At 38.5% G+C, this 19,580-nt stretch overlaps 1 protein-coding gene across 6 annotated transcripts in view; it reads right to left on the reverse strand.

Moving 5' to 3' along the window:
• Positions 1-19,580, reverse strand: part of GPATCH8 (G-patch domain containing 8) — a 110,168-nt gene that overhangs the window by 42,707 nt on the left and 47,881 nt on the right. For 4 of the 6 annotated variants that reach the window (XM_082706311.1, XM_082706316.1, XM_082706314.1 and 1 more), the window contains 2 exons: positions 8,105-8,172; positions 7,353-7,439 (listed from right to left, as the gene is read on the reverse strand). In XM_082706311.1, coding sequence (XP_082562437.1) covers positions 7,353-7,439; positions 8,105-8,172 — 155 coding nt within the window. Of the gene's footprint in view, positions 1-7,352; positions 7,440-8,104; positions 8,173-10,219; positions 10,265-19,580 lie in introns of all 6 variants that reach the window. The other 2 variants (XM_082706312.1, XM_082706315.1) reach the window with 1 other exon arrangement.

Genomic DNA, 19,580 nt, shown 5'->3' on the forward strand with positions numbered 1-19,580 from the left:
AGACACACAAGTGTCTGTAGTTATTCTTTCTTTATTAAAGATTTTATTTATTTATTGACAGAGGGGGAGAGAGAGATAGAGACAGAGAAAGAGGGAACACAAGCAAGGGGAGAGGGAGAAGCAGGATTCCTGCTGAGCAGGGAGCCCACCCTAGGTGGGTTTGATCCTAGGACCCTGGGATCACAACCTGAGCCAAGGGCAGATACCCAATGACTGGGCTACCCAGGCACCCCGGTAGTTATTCTTTATATCTTCACATTTTAAAAAAAGATTTTATTTACCTGAGAGCCAGAGAGAAAGAGAACATGTGCAAGCGGGAGGGGGAATGGGGAGAACAGAAAGAGAGGAACAAGCAGACTCTGCGCTGAGTGTGGATTCCAATGCGGGGCTTGATCTCAGGATCACGCCCTGAGCCAAAATCAAGATATGGATGCTTAACGACTGAGCCACCCAGGCATCCCTTATCTTACACATATTTTTAAAATATCTTATTGGTATTTAATAAAATACTTAAGGTGTCAAAAATGGGATTGTATTTCTTCTCCGTTTAAATTTAAACCTATTTAAATTTAGAGCCACACATCTGCAAATATAATGGAAGGTGACATAAATGAGGCAGTGAATGTAGAGACTACTCTTTAAGAAGTTTAGTTCTAAAGACATGTAAAAAGAGAAGACAGTAGACACAGAGAGTGGGAGTCAACAGAGGTTTTTTGTTTGTTTTTTTCCTTCAGTTAGTGGTTCTCTTCCCCCACAAATGTGTGATGTTTACTGGTTAAAGGAAAATAATGAATAATGAGAGAGGCTGCCAACGTTACACCTTTTTTTTTTTTTTTTTAAGATTTTATTTATTTATTTGACAGAAAGAGAGAAAGAGAGTCCAAGCAGTAGGAGAGGTAAAAACAGGCTCCCCGCTGATCAGGGAGCCTGATATGGGGCTTGATCCACAGATCCTGGGATCATGACAAAATGAAATGAAGGCAGACCTTAACTGAGTGAGCCACCCAGATGCCCCAAAGGTTACACCTTTACAAAGATGTAAAGTTCTTTTATAAGATAGAGAGAGGTCTAAGATCCAGAATTCATAGGTAGGAATTATCCTTTAACGGACAGTGAAAAGGGGAGAAAAATTTAAGGACAGGAATATTTGGGTCCTAGTTTGATGGTGGATATTACAGGCATAAATGCACTCTGACCTGATGGTCCACATTTTGTTAAATTTTCTATTAGGAGTAAGAAAAGATAGAGGAAAGACAAGAGCAGTTGAAGAAAGATGAGGGCCCAAGAACCAATGCTTAAGAATGAGAGCTGAGGAGACTAAGTAGGAAATGACATATGGAAGATTACTTGACAGTTCTGAGCCCAGTGAATCAGAACCACTCTCATACTGCACTACAGGTGCAGTAGAAATCCAAGTATTTGTATTGACTGGAGACAGGCTTTGGTTAAATAAGTAGCTATAAAGGGGTGCCTGGATGGCTCAGTGGGTTAAGCCTCTGCCTCTTGCTCAGGTCATGATCCCAGGGCCCTGGGATTGAGCCCCACATCGGGCTCTCTGCTCAGCAGGGACCCTGCTTCCCCCGATCTCTCTGCCTGCCTCTGCCTACTTGTGATCTCTCTGTCAAATAAATAAATAAAAATATTTTTTAAAGAAGAAGTAGCCATGACACAAGAATCAGGAAGAAAAGAGTTGGGATCAAAATGTTGAGGGAAGTAAAAATCTGTGGTGCTTGACAGGTACAAATTAAGGAGGGGCTAAGTTACTAAAGTCAAAGTTCCAAGGTCATGGGAAGGTGAAGAACAAATACAGTGAAATAAATGAGTGACAAGCAGGAAGGGGAAAGAGTTTCACACACAGTAAAGATCTAACAAGATTTCTGTGCATCTGATCAATAAAAGGGAGATAAGTAATTCTTGCTTAACCCAATATGAAGAGTTCAAATGAGAAATAATTTCTTGGGCTGGGGGACAAAAAGAGCCTTAAAATAGAATGCATAATATTAAGAGGCTGTGAACTACTTGGCTATTTCATTCACTCATTCATTCATTCATTCATTTATTTTTAAAATATTTTATTTATTTGACACAGAGAGATCACAAGTAGGCAGAGAGGCAGGCAGAGAAAGAGAGAGAGAGAAGAGGAAGCAGGTTCCCTGCTGAGCAGAGAGCAATGCGGGACTCGATCCCAGGACACTGAGATCATGACCTGAGCCGAAGGTAGCAGCTTAACCCACTGAGCCACCCAGGCGCCCCGGCTATTTCATTTATTATTCACTTGATAGTGTAACTTTTATTTGAAAACAATAAAATGTACTCTTCAGAGTATTTTTTCTTTAAGATTTCATTTATTTACTTGAGAGAGACAGACCACAAGCAGGTTGAGGGTCAGAGGGAGAGGGAGAAGCAGACCCCCCACTGGGCAGGGAGCCCAACATGGGGATCGATCCCCAGACTCTGGGATCATGACCTGAGCCAAAGGCAGATGTTTAACCGACTGAGCCACCCAGGTGCCCCACTTTAGAATATTTCTATTTCTGACATATAACCAAATAAATCTGGTTTTTCCCCTTATTTCAAAGAATGTGTTTGTTCAATTCATATTTATTGAGCAATTATGTGCCAGGCATTATGTTGTAGTATTATTACCGGCAGACAAATAGACAGTCTCTCTTTTCAATGCCATCTCTGCCCAAACAGCAGTCAGACTATAAACAAGTGAAGAAACAAAAATTTATAATTATAAATGATAAAAGACAGTGCTGCAAGAGAATAAGGCAGAGTGGAGGACTTATTTAAACTAGGTAATGAGAGAAGGTTTCAAAGCTAAGTTCTAAAGGATAAAAAAGAACCATGTGAAAGATGATGAAACACAGTATTATAATCATTCAGGGCCTAAGGACAGTGTTTAGACAGAACAAGAAGGTCTAGGTCTGAACATGAAGAACTCCAACATCTGAAGTTTAGGCCGAACAAAAGGGACCAACGAAGGAACCTATACAGAAGCAGCAAGGAAGATAGGAACAACCTAGAGAAGTATGAAATCTTCAAAAGCAAGAGAAAAGAAAACGTTTTAAAGAAAAAAGAATGGTCAATTGTATTCAACAATGCCAAGAAACAGAATATGGAATAAGTTTTAAAAGAGCTACTGGATTTAGCAAACAGAGGTATTTTGTGGCCTTAAATAAAGTGGTTCAGTGAAAAGTGCTAAAGCCAGCCTAACGCGTTATAACAGTGCATAAAGAAAAGGGCAGGGAGAAGAGAACAGGAAAAGAAAAAAGGAACAGAAGGAAGAGGAAGATTTCACTATACTATAATTCTGAACAAAGTAAAATAAAAAGGGGCATCTATCTTGGACTCCTGGGATCAAGCCCAGAGTCAGGCTCCTCAGCAGGGAGTTGGCTTGTCCCTCACCCTCTACCTCTCTCCCTCGCTTGTGTTCTCTCTTAATTCTCTCTCAAATAAATAAAATCTTTAAAACACACACACTTTAACATACAGTTGAACTCAACAAGACAGGGCAATCCCTAGATGCCTGAAGGTGAGCCTTCAGGACCCTGACGAAAGAAAGCTAGTAAGCACTCCTTGTGAAAAGTTCAGAGTCAGGAAGAGTTGTCTCCATGGAGTCCCTGGCTGGCTCAGTTGGTAGAGCTTGCAACTTCTGATCTCAGGGTTGTGAGCTCCAGCCCCATGTTGGGTGTAGAGTTTACTCCTCCCACCCCACCCCCCAAAAAAAGAGTTGTCTCCACCTTTGAAACAGAAACTAGAAAAACTGAACTATCTCATTACCTTCTGTCCATGAAGACACCAAGAAACTCACCATATATTGGTGTGTAAATGGAAAGAGTCATGTATAAGATGTTGGAACTTCAGACCCGTCATTGGTGGACGTAAAGGATTTACACTTTCCACTCACACCAGGAATCCTTAGTTTAGGTATTAACATTTTAAAACACCAGTCCATTAGCAGTTAAAGACCCTATATCTTAGTAAGGGCACATATGAAACTATCTCATAAGCACTCCCTCCAAAATCCAGGTTGCAAGAAATGATGAGATGACAATCAAAACTGCAAGCCACCCAAGGAGACAAACCACTGTGAAAAAGTCAGGAGATGCAACAAACTATAAAAACACATATCATGTGGGTGCCTGGGTGGCTCAGTGGGTTAAGCCGCTGCCTTCGGCTCAGGTCATGATCTCAGGGTACTGGGATCGAGTCCCGCATCGGGCTCTCTGCTCAGCGGGGAGCCTGCTTCCTCCTCTCTCTCTCTCTGCCTGCCTCTCTGCCTGCTTGTGATTTCTCTCTGTCAAATAAATAAATAAAATCTTTAAAAAAAAAAAAAAAAAAAGATTTTATTCATTTATTAGATAGGAGAGTGAGAGAGAGCATGAGAGGGGAGAAGGTCAGAGGGAGAGGCAGACTCCCCATGGAGCTGGGAGCCCGATGCAGGACTCGATCCCAGAGCTCTGGGATCATGACCTGAGCCGAAGGCAGTCACCCAACCAACTGAGCCATCCAGGTACCCCTAGTTTTTTTCCTTTAATCTCTTAATGTGGTTCACTATATGCATTTATAACATTAAATCAATCTTACATTCTTTGCATAACATGGTCATGATATATCCTGAATTGGTTCTGGTATTTGCTAGTGGTTTAAGATTTGCATCTGTGTTTTAAACCAGAGTGTCATTAAGTATCCTTCTTGTCAGTATTTAGAATCAAGGTGGTACTATCTCTCATGAAATGAGCTGGGAGTTTTTCTTTTCAATTCTCTGGAAGATTAGACATTGCTGGTTAAGACTGAACTTATTGGCACGCCTGGGTGGCTCAGTGGGTTAAGCCTCTGCCTTCAGCTCAAGTCATAATCTCAGGGTCCTGGGATCAAGCCCCGCACTGGGTTCCCTGCTCAACGGGGAGCCTGCTTCCTCCTCTCTCTCTGTCTGCCTCTCTGCCTACTTGTGATCTCTTTCTCTCTGTGTCAAATAAATAAATAAAATCTTTAAAAAAAATAAAGACTGAAGTTATTTATTTTATGAATTTTGACAGAACTTACTAGTGAAGTTATTTGGGCTTTATGGAAAGACTTTTTACCATAGATTCAATTTATATAATAGTTTTCTTTTCTCTTTTTAAAGTATACTCTAGCAAGTTCTATTTCTTAGGAATTTGTCCATTTAAACCTAATTTTTGTATTTGGCGGCATGAGTTTAATCGGAAGATTTTTATTTTTTAGTGCTGCCTACTATACCTACAATGTTATCTTCTCACTACTGACACTAGTTTTCTAAGTTCTTTTCTTCCTTAATATCACCAGAAGTACCTAACTTTTGGCTTTGTTTTTTGTTTCATTTCTGTTAACCTTAATTATCTTTTATTACTTCTTTTCTTTTGCATTCTTTGATTTACTTTGCTATTCTTTTCCTAACTTCCTGAGAGAAATGTTTACTTCATTTTCTTTCTCTAAATAGCATTCAAGGCTATATATTTGCTAACACATATGATACTGCTTTAGGTTATCCTACAAGTGTTGATACATAGTATTTGTATCTTTCAGTCCAAAATATTTTCCAATTAGCATTGTGATTTCTTCTTTCACTTACTGGAAACTAAAATAATTTTCTCATAATTTACAGGGGATTTTTCTATCTTTAATTTAAAAAACTGACTGCTGAGGTGCCTGGATGGCCGAGTCGTTAAGAGTCTGAAGCTCAAGTCATGATCCCAGGGTCCTGGGATTGAGCCCCGCATCTGGCTCCCTGCTCAGCCAGAAGCCTATTTCTCCCTCTCTCGTTTCCCATGCTTGTGTTCCCTCTCTCGAGGTCTCTCTGTCAAATAAATAAATAAAATATTTAAAAATAAATAAATTTTTAAAAACTGCTCTGTGGCTTGATTTCAGTTCTTTGAGATTTGCTGATACTTTATGACATGGGTTATTATGGTAGAAAATTTTGTTTAAATTAATGTTCCGCATATTTTCAAAATTTCTGATTTTCAGGCACCTGGGTGGCTCAACTGGTTAAGTAAGCAACTGCCTCTGGCTCAGATCATGATCCTGGCGCCCCAGAACTGAGTCCCACATTGGGCTCCCAGCTCAGGGGGGAGTCTGCTTCTCCCTCTGACCCTCTCCCCTCTCGTGCTCTGTCTCTCACTCTTTCTCAAATAAATAAATAAAATCTTGAAAAAAAAAAGTTTTCTGATTTTCAAAGTGATTGGGTTCACAATTCTATATAATCAGCAGGTGAAATCTGTTAATGTGTTAGTCAAATCTTCCAAAAGTCTTTGCTGAATGTCTCTTCCATTTTTTAAATCAATTACTGAAAGACATATATTAAATCTCCCACTATTGTGATAGATGTAACATTTCTCCATATAGTTCTGTCAGTTTTTATATTAGTTATTTTTTTACAGTAGAACAGATTTTTAAAAATAAATCCCTCTTCCATCTTCCCACTTTAAGGTTCATGATGAAAATCAGTTTCTACATGATAATCTTAACTAAGCCTATTTGATACCTTCAAATTTACCTATTTTATAGTAGAGACTGGGCATAGTACATCTTGAAAGGCATGTTCCTGGTCAGTCTATTTGAAAGCTAACTTATAACATGGTCTAAAACTACAATTTAAACTAATCCCTTAAAAAGGAAAATAGTGATGTTCTCTCTCTCTCTCTCTCTCTCTTTTTTTTTTTAAGATTTTGTTTGTTTATCTGACAGAGATCACAAGTAGGCAGAGAGGCAGCCAGAGAGAGAGAGAGGAGGAAGCAGGCTCCCTGCGGAGCAGAGAGCGGGACTCGGGCTTGATCCCAGAACCCTTTAATCCACTGAGCCACCCAGGCGCCCCCCTCTCTCTATTTTTCTTAAAAAGAGAGAAAGAGCAAGGAGGAAAGGGAGAGGAAGAAAATTTTGAGGAAGCTCCATGCCCAATGCAGAGCCCAACATAGGGCTCAATCTTATGATCTGAGCCAAAATCAAGAGTTGGCTGCTTAACTGAGTCACCGAGGTGCCCCTCAGTTTGTTACTCTTAAAATACCCCACCCACTGAAAACAAAAGCCCTGTCAATAGGTTCAAGTTCCCAAAGGACTCTTAAATAACAATTTTTATTGCTACTACTCCTTACTATGTACAGGCACTGTGTTTCCAAAGACGAATGCGATCATTCCAACAGACTTATGAAGCATTAGCTCTCCAGTTTTTACAACAGCAATACAGGAAACTAACAAAAACCTGAGGCCTACTAATAATCATCACTGAAGATTAAACAAATCCTGTCATAAATAGAGAATCCTTTCACCAAAATGAGTATCACTTTCAGTGTGAGCACCCAACACCAATGAATGGCTTCATTCAGTACCTTGTACTTCTGTCTTAATTCTTCTGTGTCTTCTTTCTCTACTTCTAGGACACGGCGCCGTTCGGTAGCATCTTCAGCATAATCGAGCTTAACAAAAATAAATATAATTAGTCATAATTCCTAAAGTACCCCAACTAGCTATTAAAAAATTATTTATACAACTACAGTATTACATGAAATTAAAAACAACAAAAACTTTGTATTATACTCAGCTACCTCTTACTTCATTCTCACCCCACAGAGAAAAATGTGTGCAAAATAGCTAATTAATCCTATCATGGTGGTAGTTCCGAACAGGCACATTTTTTTTTTTATTGATAACAGACTTTACTTCAATGTTCAATGCCGAAGAATTAGGAGTAAATAAAGAAAATATTTTAGGCAATGAAAAGAAGGTATCACAGCTGACAGCTGTACACAGGTGCAAGGCTTCTACCACAGCAAATATTTTCAGAGTTGAACAACAATGCCTAATGAAATAAGCACCAGGATCTGGGTTTTAAGTCTGATCTTGCCTTGTGGCATAACCCTGGGCAAAACATTCAACTTCCTTAGGGGCATTGTCTGTCACCTACCTGCCTCAAAGCCAGCACTAAATGAGAATGTAAAATATATTTTTTAATTTCCTAAGAAAAATATTAAAACTATATTCTATCTGATAAGTGTATTTTTGTACTGGCATCTGAATTTGAATTAATACCAATTTTAAGTACACCGTTTAAAAAAAAAATTAGCTAACAAGATCAATTTACCTCCATTTCCATGCGACCCATGCCCATGACATCATACTTGACAACAATCGGAATGGGATCTGTTCTCCCTGTAACAGGAACACATAATCAAGGTAAGAGGCAAAGCTAAGCCAACAGTTCACTTTATACATTGGGTTTGGGTGGTTAGAGATCTTGCCTTGGAGTGCAGAGACCAGAAAGCTACAGTGAACCAAACACAAGCCATTCTCACAGCTTACAACCAAACCTACCTCTCCCAGTTTAAGCCCAACTAACCACCTTAGCTAACATTCCAGTTGGGGAAAATTCCAGATTACTATGACAAAATTAAATAAGCAATGCAAAGCACTTCTAAGCAATGGCACCAGGAGATTTAAAATCAAAAACTTTAGAAACTGCTTTTTAAAATGATCCCCAAATAACTTTCCATCAAGAATCACTCTTACTGTTCACGGACACCCTCCCATACACACTTTTAAAACTAGTAATAAATCTCAACTGATATGGTTAAATTTTTAAAAATGCATGGTTTCAAACATGATACAGGAAAACTCTGTAATTGCAATTCAGCATGTCTAATTTTTTTTGTTTTCAAAATTAACTGGGGCTGTGACAACATTTAAATTAAAAGCAATGGTTAGTTGCCCTTAGGAACAAAAACTCATTTTACTTTTAAAACTGGTGCTCTGAGGTCTCATTTTCCAGAGCAGATTTAACACTGGCTACGGCAATCAGTAAGCTGTGAAAAGGACTAGTTGCGAAGAAAATTGACTTTAAACTAATCAATCTATGCTGGAGATTTTTAAAAATGTATATTTAATCCACTCATAACCAGCCAAACAAAGCAAAATGGGGCAGACAAGCACTTTACTACCACAGCTGTTTTACATCACAACTTGCGCTGTTTATTGTGATGTAAGCCCACTGAAAAGAGGACTGACTTACCTTATCCGTTGTACACCTTTAGTGAAAAAACACAATGTTTACTTCCCTCATCATTTCACTCAGGCTGGTGTAAACAATTGTTTTTTTTAAGGGGTTTTTTTTGTGTGTTTTTGTTGTTGTTGTTATACACACATATGTATTATACCTTTGGGCTAAAAAGTTGAGTTTTATCAGGCTAAATCTTAGGTATTACCAAAACCAATTAAAAATAAATAAATGCCATATTCATGACTAGGCTTGGTCCTGGAGAAAAAAGAAAAAACTGTTTTGAAAGTGATTGGCAACCACTTATATCCAGTTGCTCCATATGTGTTTAATTTTTGTCTTTAAAACATAATGAAAAACAAATTCGGAAGTTTACTTATCACCAATATCCCATTACAGTTTTCAAACAATAAATAAGGAGATAATTAAGAATAATTATCACAGTGGAAGTTTAAGTTAATAAAGATCTTTTCATGCCAAGAAAAAAAAAAGGAAAAAAGTTCTAAAATACAGCCTTCTTTTAGAAACTATCAAAGACTGCCAGTTAAACAAAATGAAAATGCATACTACCTTATGCCCAATGGTATAATAAATAAGCAGTGACTGCAATCTTTAGCAAAAGGACCAAATTAAAGACAGGTTATAAAAATGACTTCCTAGGTGTAATATCACTTTCATAACGTCTCAATCAGGGATTTACTGGTAAAATACACAAATGTTCCAATGAAAGAATTGAAAAGAAATGTCAAAGGAATTTACTTTTTTTGGCTTTGGTTTCTTTTTGGTCTGTCAGAATTTGTTTTGCAAGAATCAACGTTTTGGTATAAATTCATTACCTCTGTAAACCCCTGTTCATAAACTCTGCATTAGTACTTTTGCCTTCTAAGGCAGTCAAAGTTTGTTTTAATTTATTTATAAATTGCAGTAGCAAGTGCTAGTGCCCATTACATTGTGGGAAAATCAAGTTTTTGACAGTATTAGAATTTAATGTTTTAACTGATTTTTTTGGCAGTTCTAACACAAACAGATACAACCCTTCTTAACAGTACCCTTTAATGAACAAGGATCAGACAAGTTGCATAAGGAAAGGAAAGGAAAATGAAAAAGACCAAGCAGAAGGATGAAGGCTACAACAGAGAAAGTAAGCCTAACATATTGGTGCACTGATGACAAAAGGAGTAATTCAGTCTGAAAATAAAAAATTACCACTGCTAAGTTTACCATCACCACAACAAGTCCAGGATCATAATGCTGTAAAAAAGAAACACCATTTGTTAGGCAGAAACCATTAGGGTAGGAAACAGGCCTTCTAGCAGGCAGATGGGAAGGGGTAAAGTAACAACTGGTTTGTCCCTCCCCCAATTTCAGCTGAAGAAGAGGAAGGACACTTAGTGCTAGAGCAGTTGTTTTCACACTGGTTGGCCCAGGATGTGGGATTTTTGCACTGCTACTTGAGAACATGTACAACCTCCTCTTTAACAATTCGGTGGGGGCGCGGGGGGGGGGGCTTGAAAGCAAGAGAACTAGCTCTAGCTTCCAATTTCTAATTTAACTATTCATTCTGGTAAATCAGTATTCAGGGCCCCAAATGGGACTTCTCCTTAAAGAAATAACATCAAAGACAGATCAACTGGACAGTGATCATTTCCTTCACTAAAAGAACTCTAAGAGGATTTGTGGATTGGGAAGGGAGTCATCAAGACAATTTCTAAAAAAATATATAAGTAAAAGGTCTGGAAAATAACCTTTAACACTAAGTGCTTAGAAAACTAATGTATATTTGAGTTCTGTTGTGAACTCAAACTGTTATGAATGAATAAAACCCCTGAAGTAGCTTTCCTTTGTTTCCTTTTAATGAAGTCTTCCAGGGCTTGCCAACATCTTTCTTTCTGCATACAACAAAGCCAAGCTTTGAAGGAGACCCGGAACTCCAGAGAAAGTGGCATCAAAATGGCTGTCCCACTTATAATTAGTCCACTCAGAGGTAACTCATCGCAGAAAATAAAGAGTCTGGCTTTAAAAATAATCTGAAGGTACTATAATAACATTTTGGTGACAGAGGGGGAACTATACTTATTGCGGTAAGCACCGAGTACTGTACAGAACTGCTGAATCATGTTGTTCCCCTAAAAGTAGTATATAACACTGTATGCTAATCATACTTCAATTTAAAAAATATATATATATTATATTATATATAAAACATATAGGGGTGCCTGGCTGGCTTAGTTGGCGGAGCACACAACTCTTGATCTCTGGGTTGTGAATTCAAGCCCAACCCTGGGCACAGAGCTTACTTATAAAATATATATATGACGACAACAACAACAACAACAAAACCCAAACAAAAAACAATCTGAAGATGACATTATTGTCTGGGCCAAGCAGTAATTTCTTTCCATTATTAAAGAGGTTCCAGACAAAGAAAAAAATCCTAGTGGGAAAAGACAGAGAACAATATGTAATACAGAAAGAGACTGCAGCTTAAAAACAAAAACCTCTCAAGTTACTCATTTGTGATTAATGATAAATCCTATCATAAAGAACACCACTGCGGAAAACCTGAATAACAATTTACAGTAATGACTTTTCAAAAAGTAGATAGGAACCAAATGTTTGCTAGTATGATATTCTCTAGAAAACTCAACTTTTTTTTGAAAAATAAATTGAACTGGGGTGCCTGGCTGGCTCAGTTGGTAGAGCATGTGACTCCTGATCTCAAGGTGGTAAGTTTGAGCCCCATGTTGGGTACAGAAGTTATTTAAAAATAAAATCTTTTAAAAAATAAAAATTAAGGGACGCCTGGGTGGCTCAGTTGGTTAAGCCGCTGCCTTCGGCTCAGGTCATGATCCCGGGCTCCTGGGATCGAGTCCCGCATCAGGCTCCTTGGTCGGCAGAGAGACTGCTTCTCTCTCTGCGTCTGCCTGCCTCTCTGCCTGCTTGTGTGTTCTCTCTCTCTCTCTCTGGCAAATAAATAAAAATCTTTAAAAAAATTAAAATTAAAACTAAAAAAATAAATAAAGAGGCTGTTAAAAGAAAGAAAGCAAGCAAGCAAGCAAGAAAGAGGGTGCCTGGGTGGCTCAGCAGGCTAAGCACCAGCCTCTTGATCCCAATTCAGGTCCTGACCTCAGGGTCATGAGTTCAAGTTGGCCTCCATGCTGGGTGTGCAGCCTACTTTAAAAAGTTAAAAATTAGGGACGCCTGGATGGCTCAGTTAGTTAAGCTTCTGGGTCATGATCCTAGGGTCCTGGGATCGAGCCCCATGTCCAGCTCTCTGCTCAGTGGGAAGCCTGCTTCTCCCTTTCCTTCTGCCTGCTGCTTTGCCTGTTTGTGCCGTCTCTATCAAATAAATAAATAAAATCTTTAAAAAAAATTAAAAATTTAAGAAAATTTTAAAGGGCCACCTGGGTGGCTTAGTGGGTTGGGTGGGTCATGAGCCCCACATTAGGCTCCCTGCCCAGTGGGAAGTCTGCTTCTCTGTTCCTCTCCCTGCTTGTACTCTCTCACTTGCTCTCCCTTTCCAAAAATTAAATTAAATTAAAAATTTAAAAATAAAAATACACAAAAGCCAATTAAAAATAAAATAATAAAATAAAATAAAATGAACTAAATCCAGGTTCCCTAATTGTTTCCTTTAAAGGAGGAAAATATTTCTTAAAATCCATAAAATTAAGAACATTTTGTTGTTTATTTCACTCCAAAAGACACAACTTCCAAGAGAACAGTACACACTTTCCTTAGAAGAAATTGTCCTCCTCAGCCAAAGATTAATAAATACTAGGACTGTGATCTACTAGACAACTGGAGGAGGGGAGGAAAAAAAAAAAGAAAACACACCAGACCTAGAGAACACATCAGGCCAATACTGATGTATTCATGTGATGGAAAAACAAAACAAAACAAAACACTGGTGTTCTTATTTTCTAAATCAAAACCTTAAATATATATACAAATATTGAATCATTATGTACTATACCTGAAACTAATACTCTGCATGACAATTATAACTCAGCAAAAAAATTACAGTAAATTTTTTACTGCAGTAATTTAAGTATTTATTTTATTTGAGAGAGAGAGAGTGAATGAGCATGAGCGGGAAAGGGGGTGGGTGTGGGGACAGGCAGGATTAGAGGGATAAGGAGGCTCCCCACTTAGCAGGGAGCCCGACACTGGGCTCCATTGGAGGATCCCTGGTTCATAACCTGAACTAAAGGCAGATGTTTAACCAACTGAGCCACCCAGGTGACCACCCCACCAAAATATTTTTCTAAAGAGAAGGAAAAAACTTCACATGTTTCATTAACCAACCCAAATTGTACTTGGTATATTTTAAAAGGTAGTTTTACTTCTACTTATACGACGAAAGTACGACATGTTTGTATATAAATATGCATCTCTTGGGGTGCCTGGGTGGCTCAGTGGGTTAAAGCCTCTGCCTTAGGCTCAGGTCATGATCCCGGGGTCCTGGGATCGAGGCCTGCATCGGGCTCTCTGCTCGGTGGACAGCCTGCTGCCTCCTCTCTCTCTCCCTGCCTCTCTGCCTACTTGTGATCTCTGTCAAGTAAATAAATAAAATCTTAAAAAAAAAAAAAAATGCAGGGGCACCTGAGTGGCTCAGGGGGTTAAGCCTCTGCCTTCGGCTCGGGTCATGATCTCAGAGTCCTGGGATCGAGCCCCACATCGGGCTCTCTGCTCGGTGGGGAGCCTGCTTCCCCCCACCCCGCCTGCCTCTCTGCTTACTTGTGATCTCTATCAAATAAAGAAACAAAATCTTTAAAAAAAAAAAAAATGCATCTCTTGCAAATATGTGAAGCTACTACTATGACTTATCATAACTGAAGAGAAAATAAGGCCAAATATAAAAATTCACTGACTATAGCCACCTTGTTTCTGAGAAAATCCCCATGAATCGGTTTTGATTTGAAAATAGAGATGGACTAATCTAAGAAACTGGCCCAAAGAATTGGACTGAAGAGAATACTTTTTCGAGAAACACTATTTTTAGAGACAAACTCCAGGAACAGAATAACTGAGAAGGAAATATTTAAAAAAAACCATAATTTGGTAATCAGTGACACTTCAAAAGCATATGATTTCCCCACAGAAGCAGATTAGAAATGAAGCTTCCAAAATAATTAAAAGACTGGTTGGACAGTCAATAGATATATAAGAACACCTCAATTTCTTTCTGCTGTCTTTCCCCTTACTAAGATTGAGTCAAGAAATGATTCATTACAAATATTTACTGAACTGCTACTACATTGTTGGAAGGCACTGGGCATATGGCAGTGATCAACACAAAGTTCTAAACCCCCATTAATTACCAATAATTAAACAAAATAATCTTACCTACTTAAATTTCTGGCATGGGGGTGGGGCAGAACATTTATAGAGCCAGTGCATATACCTGAGAATACTTAAAAATATCTGATGTTCTCTTACGGTGTCGAAAATAGTTTTAAAAGACTGATCATAATAAAGCAGAAATAAATATAAAAGCCATCAAAGTCACAATATCCACTTCAAAAAGTGGCCACTAAACTAATTAAGTCCAAGAGCCTGTCCTGGCATCTTTAAATCTGTTTCTTACTTTTAGAAACTCAAATACATGTACGAAATATTCTCTGATTTGCAAAACTATTCAAAATAGGACTCTTAGTAGCCTACATTAATGCATCGAATATAATTTCATTTATTGAAACAGTGATTACACACAACTCGCACAAACAGAGTGAAAAATGGTACATCTATTTCCAAGCCAAAGTGTCACTTTGGAAAATTTCTCCTGAAAATAAGTCTTCAGTACCATGAAAACAATGATTAATTTCAGCATCATTTAAGTATTTTTTCTTAGTAACTATAATATGATAAATGCTACCTCCCTGAAACACTAACTAGAAACATCAAGAACATTAACTATTCCCAACAGAGTTTCTAAGAGTTGTTTTTTTTTTTTTTTTTAAGATTTTATTCCCTTATTTGAGAGAGAATGAGAGAGAGAGAAATCAGGAGCAGGGGGAAAGGGAGAAGCAGGCTCCCCTTTGAGTAGGGTGCCAGACACGTGGCTCGATCCCAGGACGCCGCTCATGATCTGAGCCGAAGCCATATGGTTAACTGACTAAGCCACTCAGGCACCACTATCGCCCCCACGCCCTGAGATCCTACGGTTTCAAAAAAAAAAAGAAAAAAGAAAAAAAAGACTTCCTACTCAACAGAATTCAAATTCTCCAGTACAGAACTAACTACATTCTTGCCATAGCCAGTTTAGTGATCTATACAACAACCTATATAATTTGATTTTCAAATACAAATGTTTTCTAAGGGCACAGAAATTTGACTATGACCTAAAGAATTCCCATCCTCCATCTTACCAAGGTATCAGATCTGGCTTCCTAAGATAAAAAATAGTTCAATTTTAATCACATAGCCTAATATTACTGAACAAGGACAGAGAAAAGGCAAAAAAGCATTACCAATGAATATGTTATGGAATCAGAATGTTAAATCTGAAAAGGATTCAGGGAATTCAAGGGATGATATGAGATACTCAAGCCCTTAGAAGAGAATAATAAAGGGAGTGCATGAGGTGCTTTTAATTAAAAAGTAAATAAATAAATTACCTAAAGAAATATACTTTTACTCCAAGTAAGATTGTTTTAGCTAAAATTATACCAACTCATTGAAGGCTATCTCATACTAACCATAATGTAAAGATCAATTTATTTTTTAAATGGGAAAACCAAGGGGCGCCTGGGTGGCTCAGTGGTTTGGGCTGCTGCCTTTGGCTCGGGTCATGATCTCAGGGTCCTGGGATCGAGCCCCGCATCGGGCTCCCTGCTCCGCAGGAAGCCTGCTTCCCTCTCTCTCTCTCTCTGCCTGCCTCTCTGCCTACTTGTGATCTCCGTCTTTCAAATAAATAAATAAAATTTTAAAAAAAAATGGGAAAACCAATTTAATAAATACAATTTCGGGGGGCACCTGGGTGCTTCAGTCAGTTTAGCATCGGACTCCTGATTTCGGCTCAGGCTGTGATCTCAGGGTCGTGAGATCAAGCCCCACATCAGGCTCCATGTTAGGCAGGAGCCTGCTTGGGGTTCTCTCTCTCCATAAGCCCCTTCACCTCCCCTGCCGAGCAGGTACACATATTCTCTCTCTCTGAAAACAAAACCAAACCAAACCATGCATACATACAATTTCAGGTTAAAATAACAAAACAAAAACAAAAACAAAACAAAAAAACATGGGGCTCAATGGGTACGAGAAAAAGAGTATTAGGTCCTTAGTTTTAAAAAAATGTTGGGGGGCGCCTGGGTGGCTCAGTGGGTTAAAGCCTCTGCCTTCGGCTCAGGTCATGATCCCAGGGTCCTGGGATTGAGCCCCACATCAGGCTCTCTGCTCAGCAGGGAGCCTGCTTCCTCCTCCCTCTCTCTCTGCCTACTTGTGATCTCTATCTGTCAAATAAAATCTTTAAAAAATTAAAAATTAAAAAAAATGTTGGGTATCACTTCTGTGCACTGAGTTTCACTTATGCTTGTATCCCGAGTAATTGACACAATATCTGGGATACAGTCATGTTCAATTAAAAAGCATTTGTTTACTCAAAAGAATGAACATGTTCATAGCGGGTCTAGAACTTATTCAGGTCTATGTATTTGGTCATCATAGTGCCCTCTGCTTCATGCCATGAAACTGTGGTAATTTAAGTGTCTTGTACATCAAGTAATTATTTCATCAAATAGAACACAGGACTATGTTACCTAGGCCTTCATATCTCAAAAAATATGTACGTTATCATAAAAAAAATTTGAATTTTGCATTACTTAGAGACTTGTTCAATTGGTTTTATCTACTGTCATTCATTAGCAATCAAGAAGAAGGCATTAGGGGCACCTGGGTGGCTCAGTGGGTTAAAACCTCTGCCTTCGGCTCAGGTCATGATCCCAGGGTCCTGGGATCGAGCTCCACATCGGGCTCTCTGCTCTGCAGGGAGCCTGCTTCCTCCTCTCACTCTCTCTGCCTGACTCTCTGCCTACTTGTGATCTTTGTCTGTCAAATAAATAAATAAAATCTTTTTAAAAAAAAAGAAAGCATTACATGTTTAAGGAGTTAGACTTAAGGCTTGCTTCAATATTTTTTAAGCTTGCTTGCTTATTTATTCTTTCCTTCATTTATGTCATCTCTACACCCAACACGGGGCTCAAATCCATTCACTCGTTCATTTATTCATTCCTTCATGTAATCTCTACACCCAACACGGGGATCAAATTCACAACCCTGAGATCAATATTCTGACTGCACCAGTCAGGCACTCTGGCTCACTTCAATTCTTCGCAAGTGGAAAATATCTGAGTAGACAGTATCTGGAGGAGTTATGTAGACAGTAGCCAGTCCTATGGCATACAACAATCCAACACCTCCTTAGAGCTGTATTCTCTTACTATTGGTTGAGTTTCCTATAACTACCTTGAGAATTTTTTTTTACAATTCCAGGATCCCTCAAAAATCCAAAAAAGACTTTCCAGCTTCATTTAAACTGTTCCTCCTTTACTTTCAACATTAACCCTCTCCCCAGTTCAACTTTAAATATTTGTTTTCCTGTATTTTTCTAGGAACTCCCTAAAAAGGCTGGGTTACAAAATCGCAGTTCTCCAATAAGAAACTATTTCTAAACCTCGGTGTCACCTTTGACAGCCAGAGCCTGTGTCTCAGCAGGCTCCCCTGCAAAATGGATATTATCCTCACTTTCAGGTTTGGTATGCAGATTGAGAGGTAACAAATAGAAGATGCTTTGGAAACTATAACTCACTATGTAGGATGTTGAACTCTAAACCAATTATCTCCTTAAGGCTCCAGAAATTTTTTAAAAATTAAAAAAAAAAAAATTTTTTTTAAAGGAAAGAAAATTTTAAAAAATCAATTTGCTTTTTCATTTCCAAATTTTTAAAGAAGATTCTATTTATTTTTTTGATGAAAAGAGACACAGTGAGAGAAGGAACAGAAGCCGAGGAGTGGGAAAGGATGAAGCAGGCGTCCGCTGAGAAGAGAGCCCTACTCAGGGTTTGATCCTAGGACTCTGGGATGACGACCTGAGCCAAAGGCAGACCCCTAACGATTGAGCCATCCAGGTGCCCCTCCAAATTTGGTATTTTTAAAATAAAATGAATGATACTCTAAAATAGAAGCCGTGACAAATTATAATGTTTTACATGCAGTTTGGTGATAATGAAACAACTCTATCTGCAGATGGCAGAAAGTTATTATCCAGGATCAATAACCAAAGAATCATCTAAAAATGTTTCCCATATACCATTCCATTAACAAAATGAGACTGAGTATGAAAAATGATGTTAACATAAATATTAAATCCAAGCCAAAAGAATGAACCTAAAGAAGGATAATTTTAGGGGTATCTAGGTGGCTCAGTGACTTGAGTGTCTGCTTTCTGCCCAGGTCATGATCCCAAAGTTCTGGATGGAGCCCTGAGCCAGGCCCCCTACTCAGTGAGGAAGCTGCTTCTCTCTCTCCCTCTGCCCTTTTCCCCTGCTCATGCTCTCATGTACTCTAAAATAAATAAAAATTTTAAAAAACAAAACTAAATTTTAGCAAAACCTTCTCCAAATTAAATATATAGTTCAAATCACCTAAGAAAATATATTTAATTAAAATAAAATCGAGAAAATTAAACATTTTGTCAGGATGTTTACTATTTGACTATTACTGCCACCTGGAAGAAAACAGCAGCTATGTATGTGTACTGGAGAGCAAGATTCTAATCCACTGTGTATCAAATTAGTAATACATGAAGTCCTCAAGGAATATACAAATAAATTCAGAATGTCAAGTAGATTGAAACTGAAAAATCCCTGATTTCCTTTGTAGTCTCTACTAAGAGTCCAGAGATCCTAGGTCATCCCTAGAATTTCTCTTTTTTTCTTTCTATTTTTTTTTAACAATTGTAAAAATCTATGATTCCATACAGTTTTGAAAGCAATTTTGTCTCTTCTTAGTTCCTATTTATCAAATACTGGTTCAGTAATGAATTTTTATATTTTCAATTATTTCTACCTGATTGGATGATTTTACTTACAAGGAATCATGATCACTATATACTCTATATTGCTCATTTTAAAAGTTTCTTGGAGGGGCACCTGAGTGGTGCAGCCCATTAGGGGTCAGACTCTTGGTTTCTGGTAGATCATGATCTCAGTGTCTTGAGATCAGGCCCCCAGTCAGGTTCCATTCTTAGCGCCAAGTCAGCTTGAGACTCTCTCTCTTCTACCCCTAACCTCTCCTCCTGTCTGTCTAAAATAAATAAATCTTTAAAAAAAAAAACTTTCTTGGACACTTTCCTGCCCAAGTTAGAAACCCAGTTTCTACATAAACCAGTTTCATTTTAATAATGCAATTTAAATGGGCGCCTGGGTGGCTCAGTGTGTTGAGCCGCTCCCTTCGGCTCAGGTCATGATCTCAGGGTCCTGGGATCGAGTCCCGCATCGGGCTCTCTGCTCAGCAGGGAGCCTGCTTCCCTTCCTCTCTCTCTGCCTGCCTCTCTGCCTACTTGTGATCT

The sequence above is a fragment of the Mustela nivalis genome (assembly GCF_964662115.1).
Source record: "Mustela nivalis genome assembly, chromosome: 17".
NCBI classification, from domain to species: Eukaryota; Metazoa; Chordata; class Mammalia; order Carnivora; family Mustelidae; genus Mustela; species Mustela nivalis.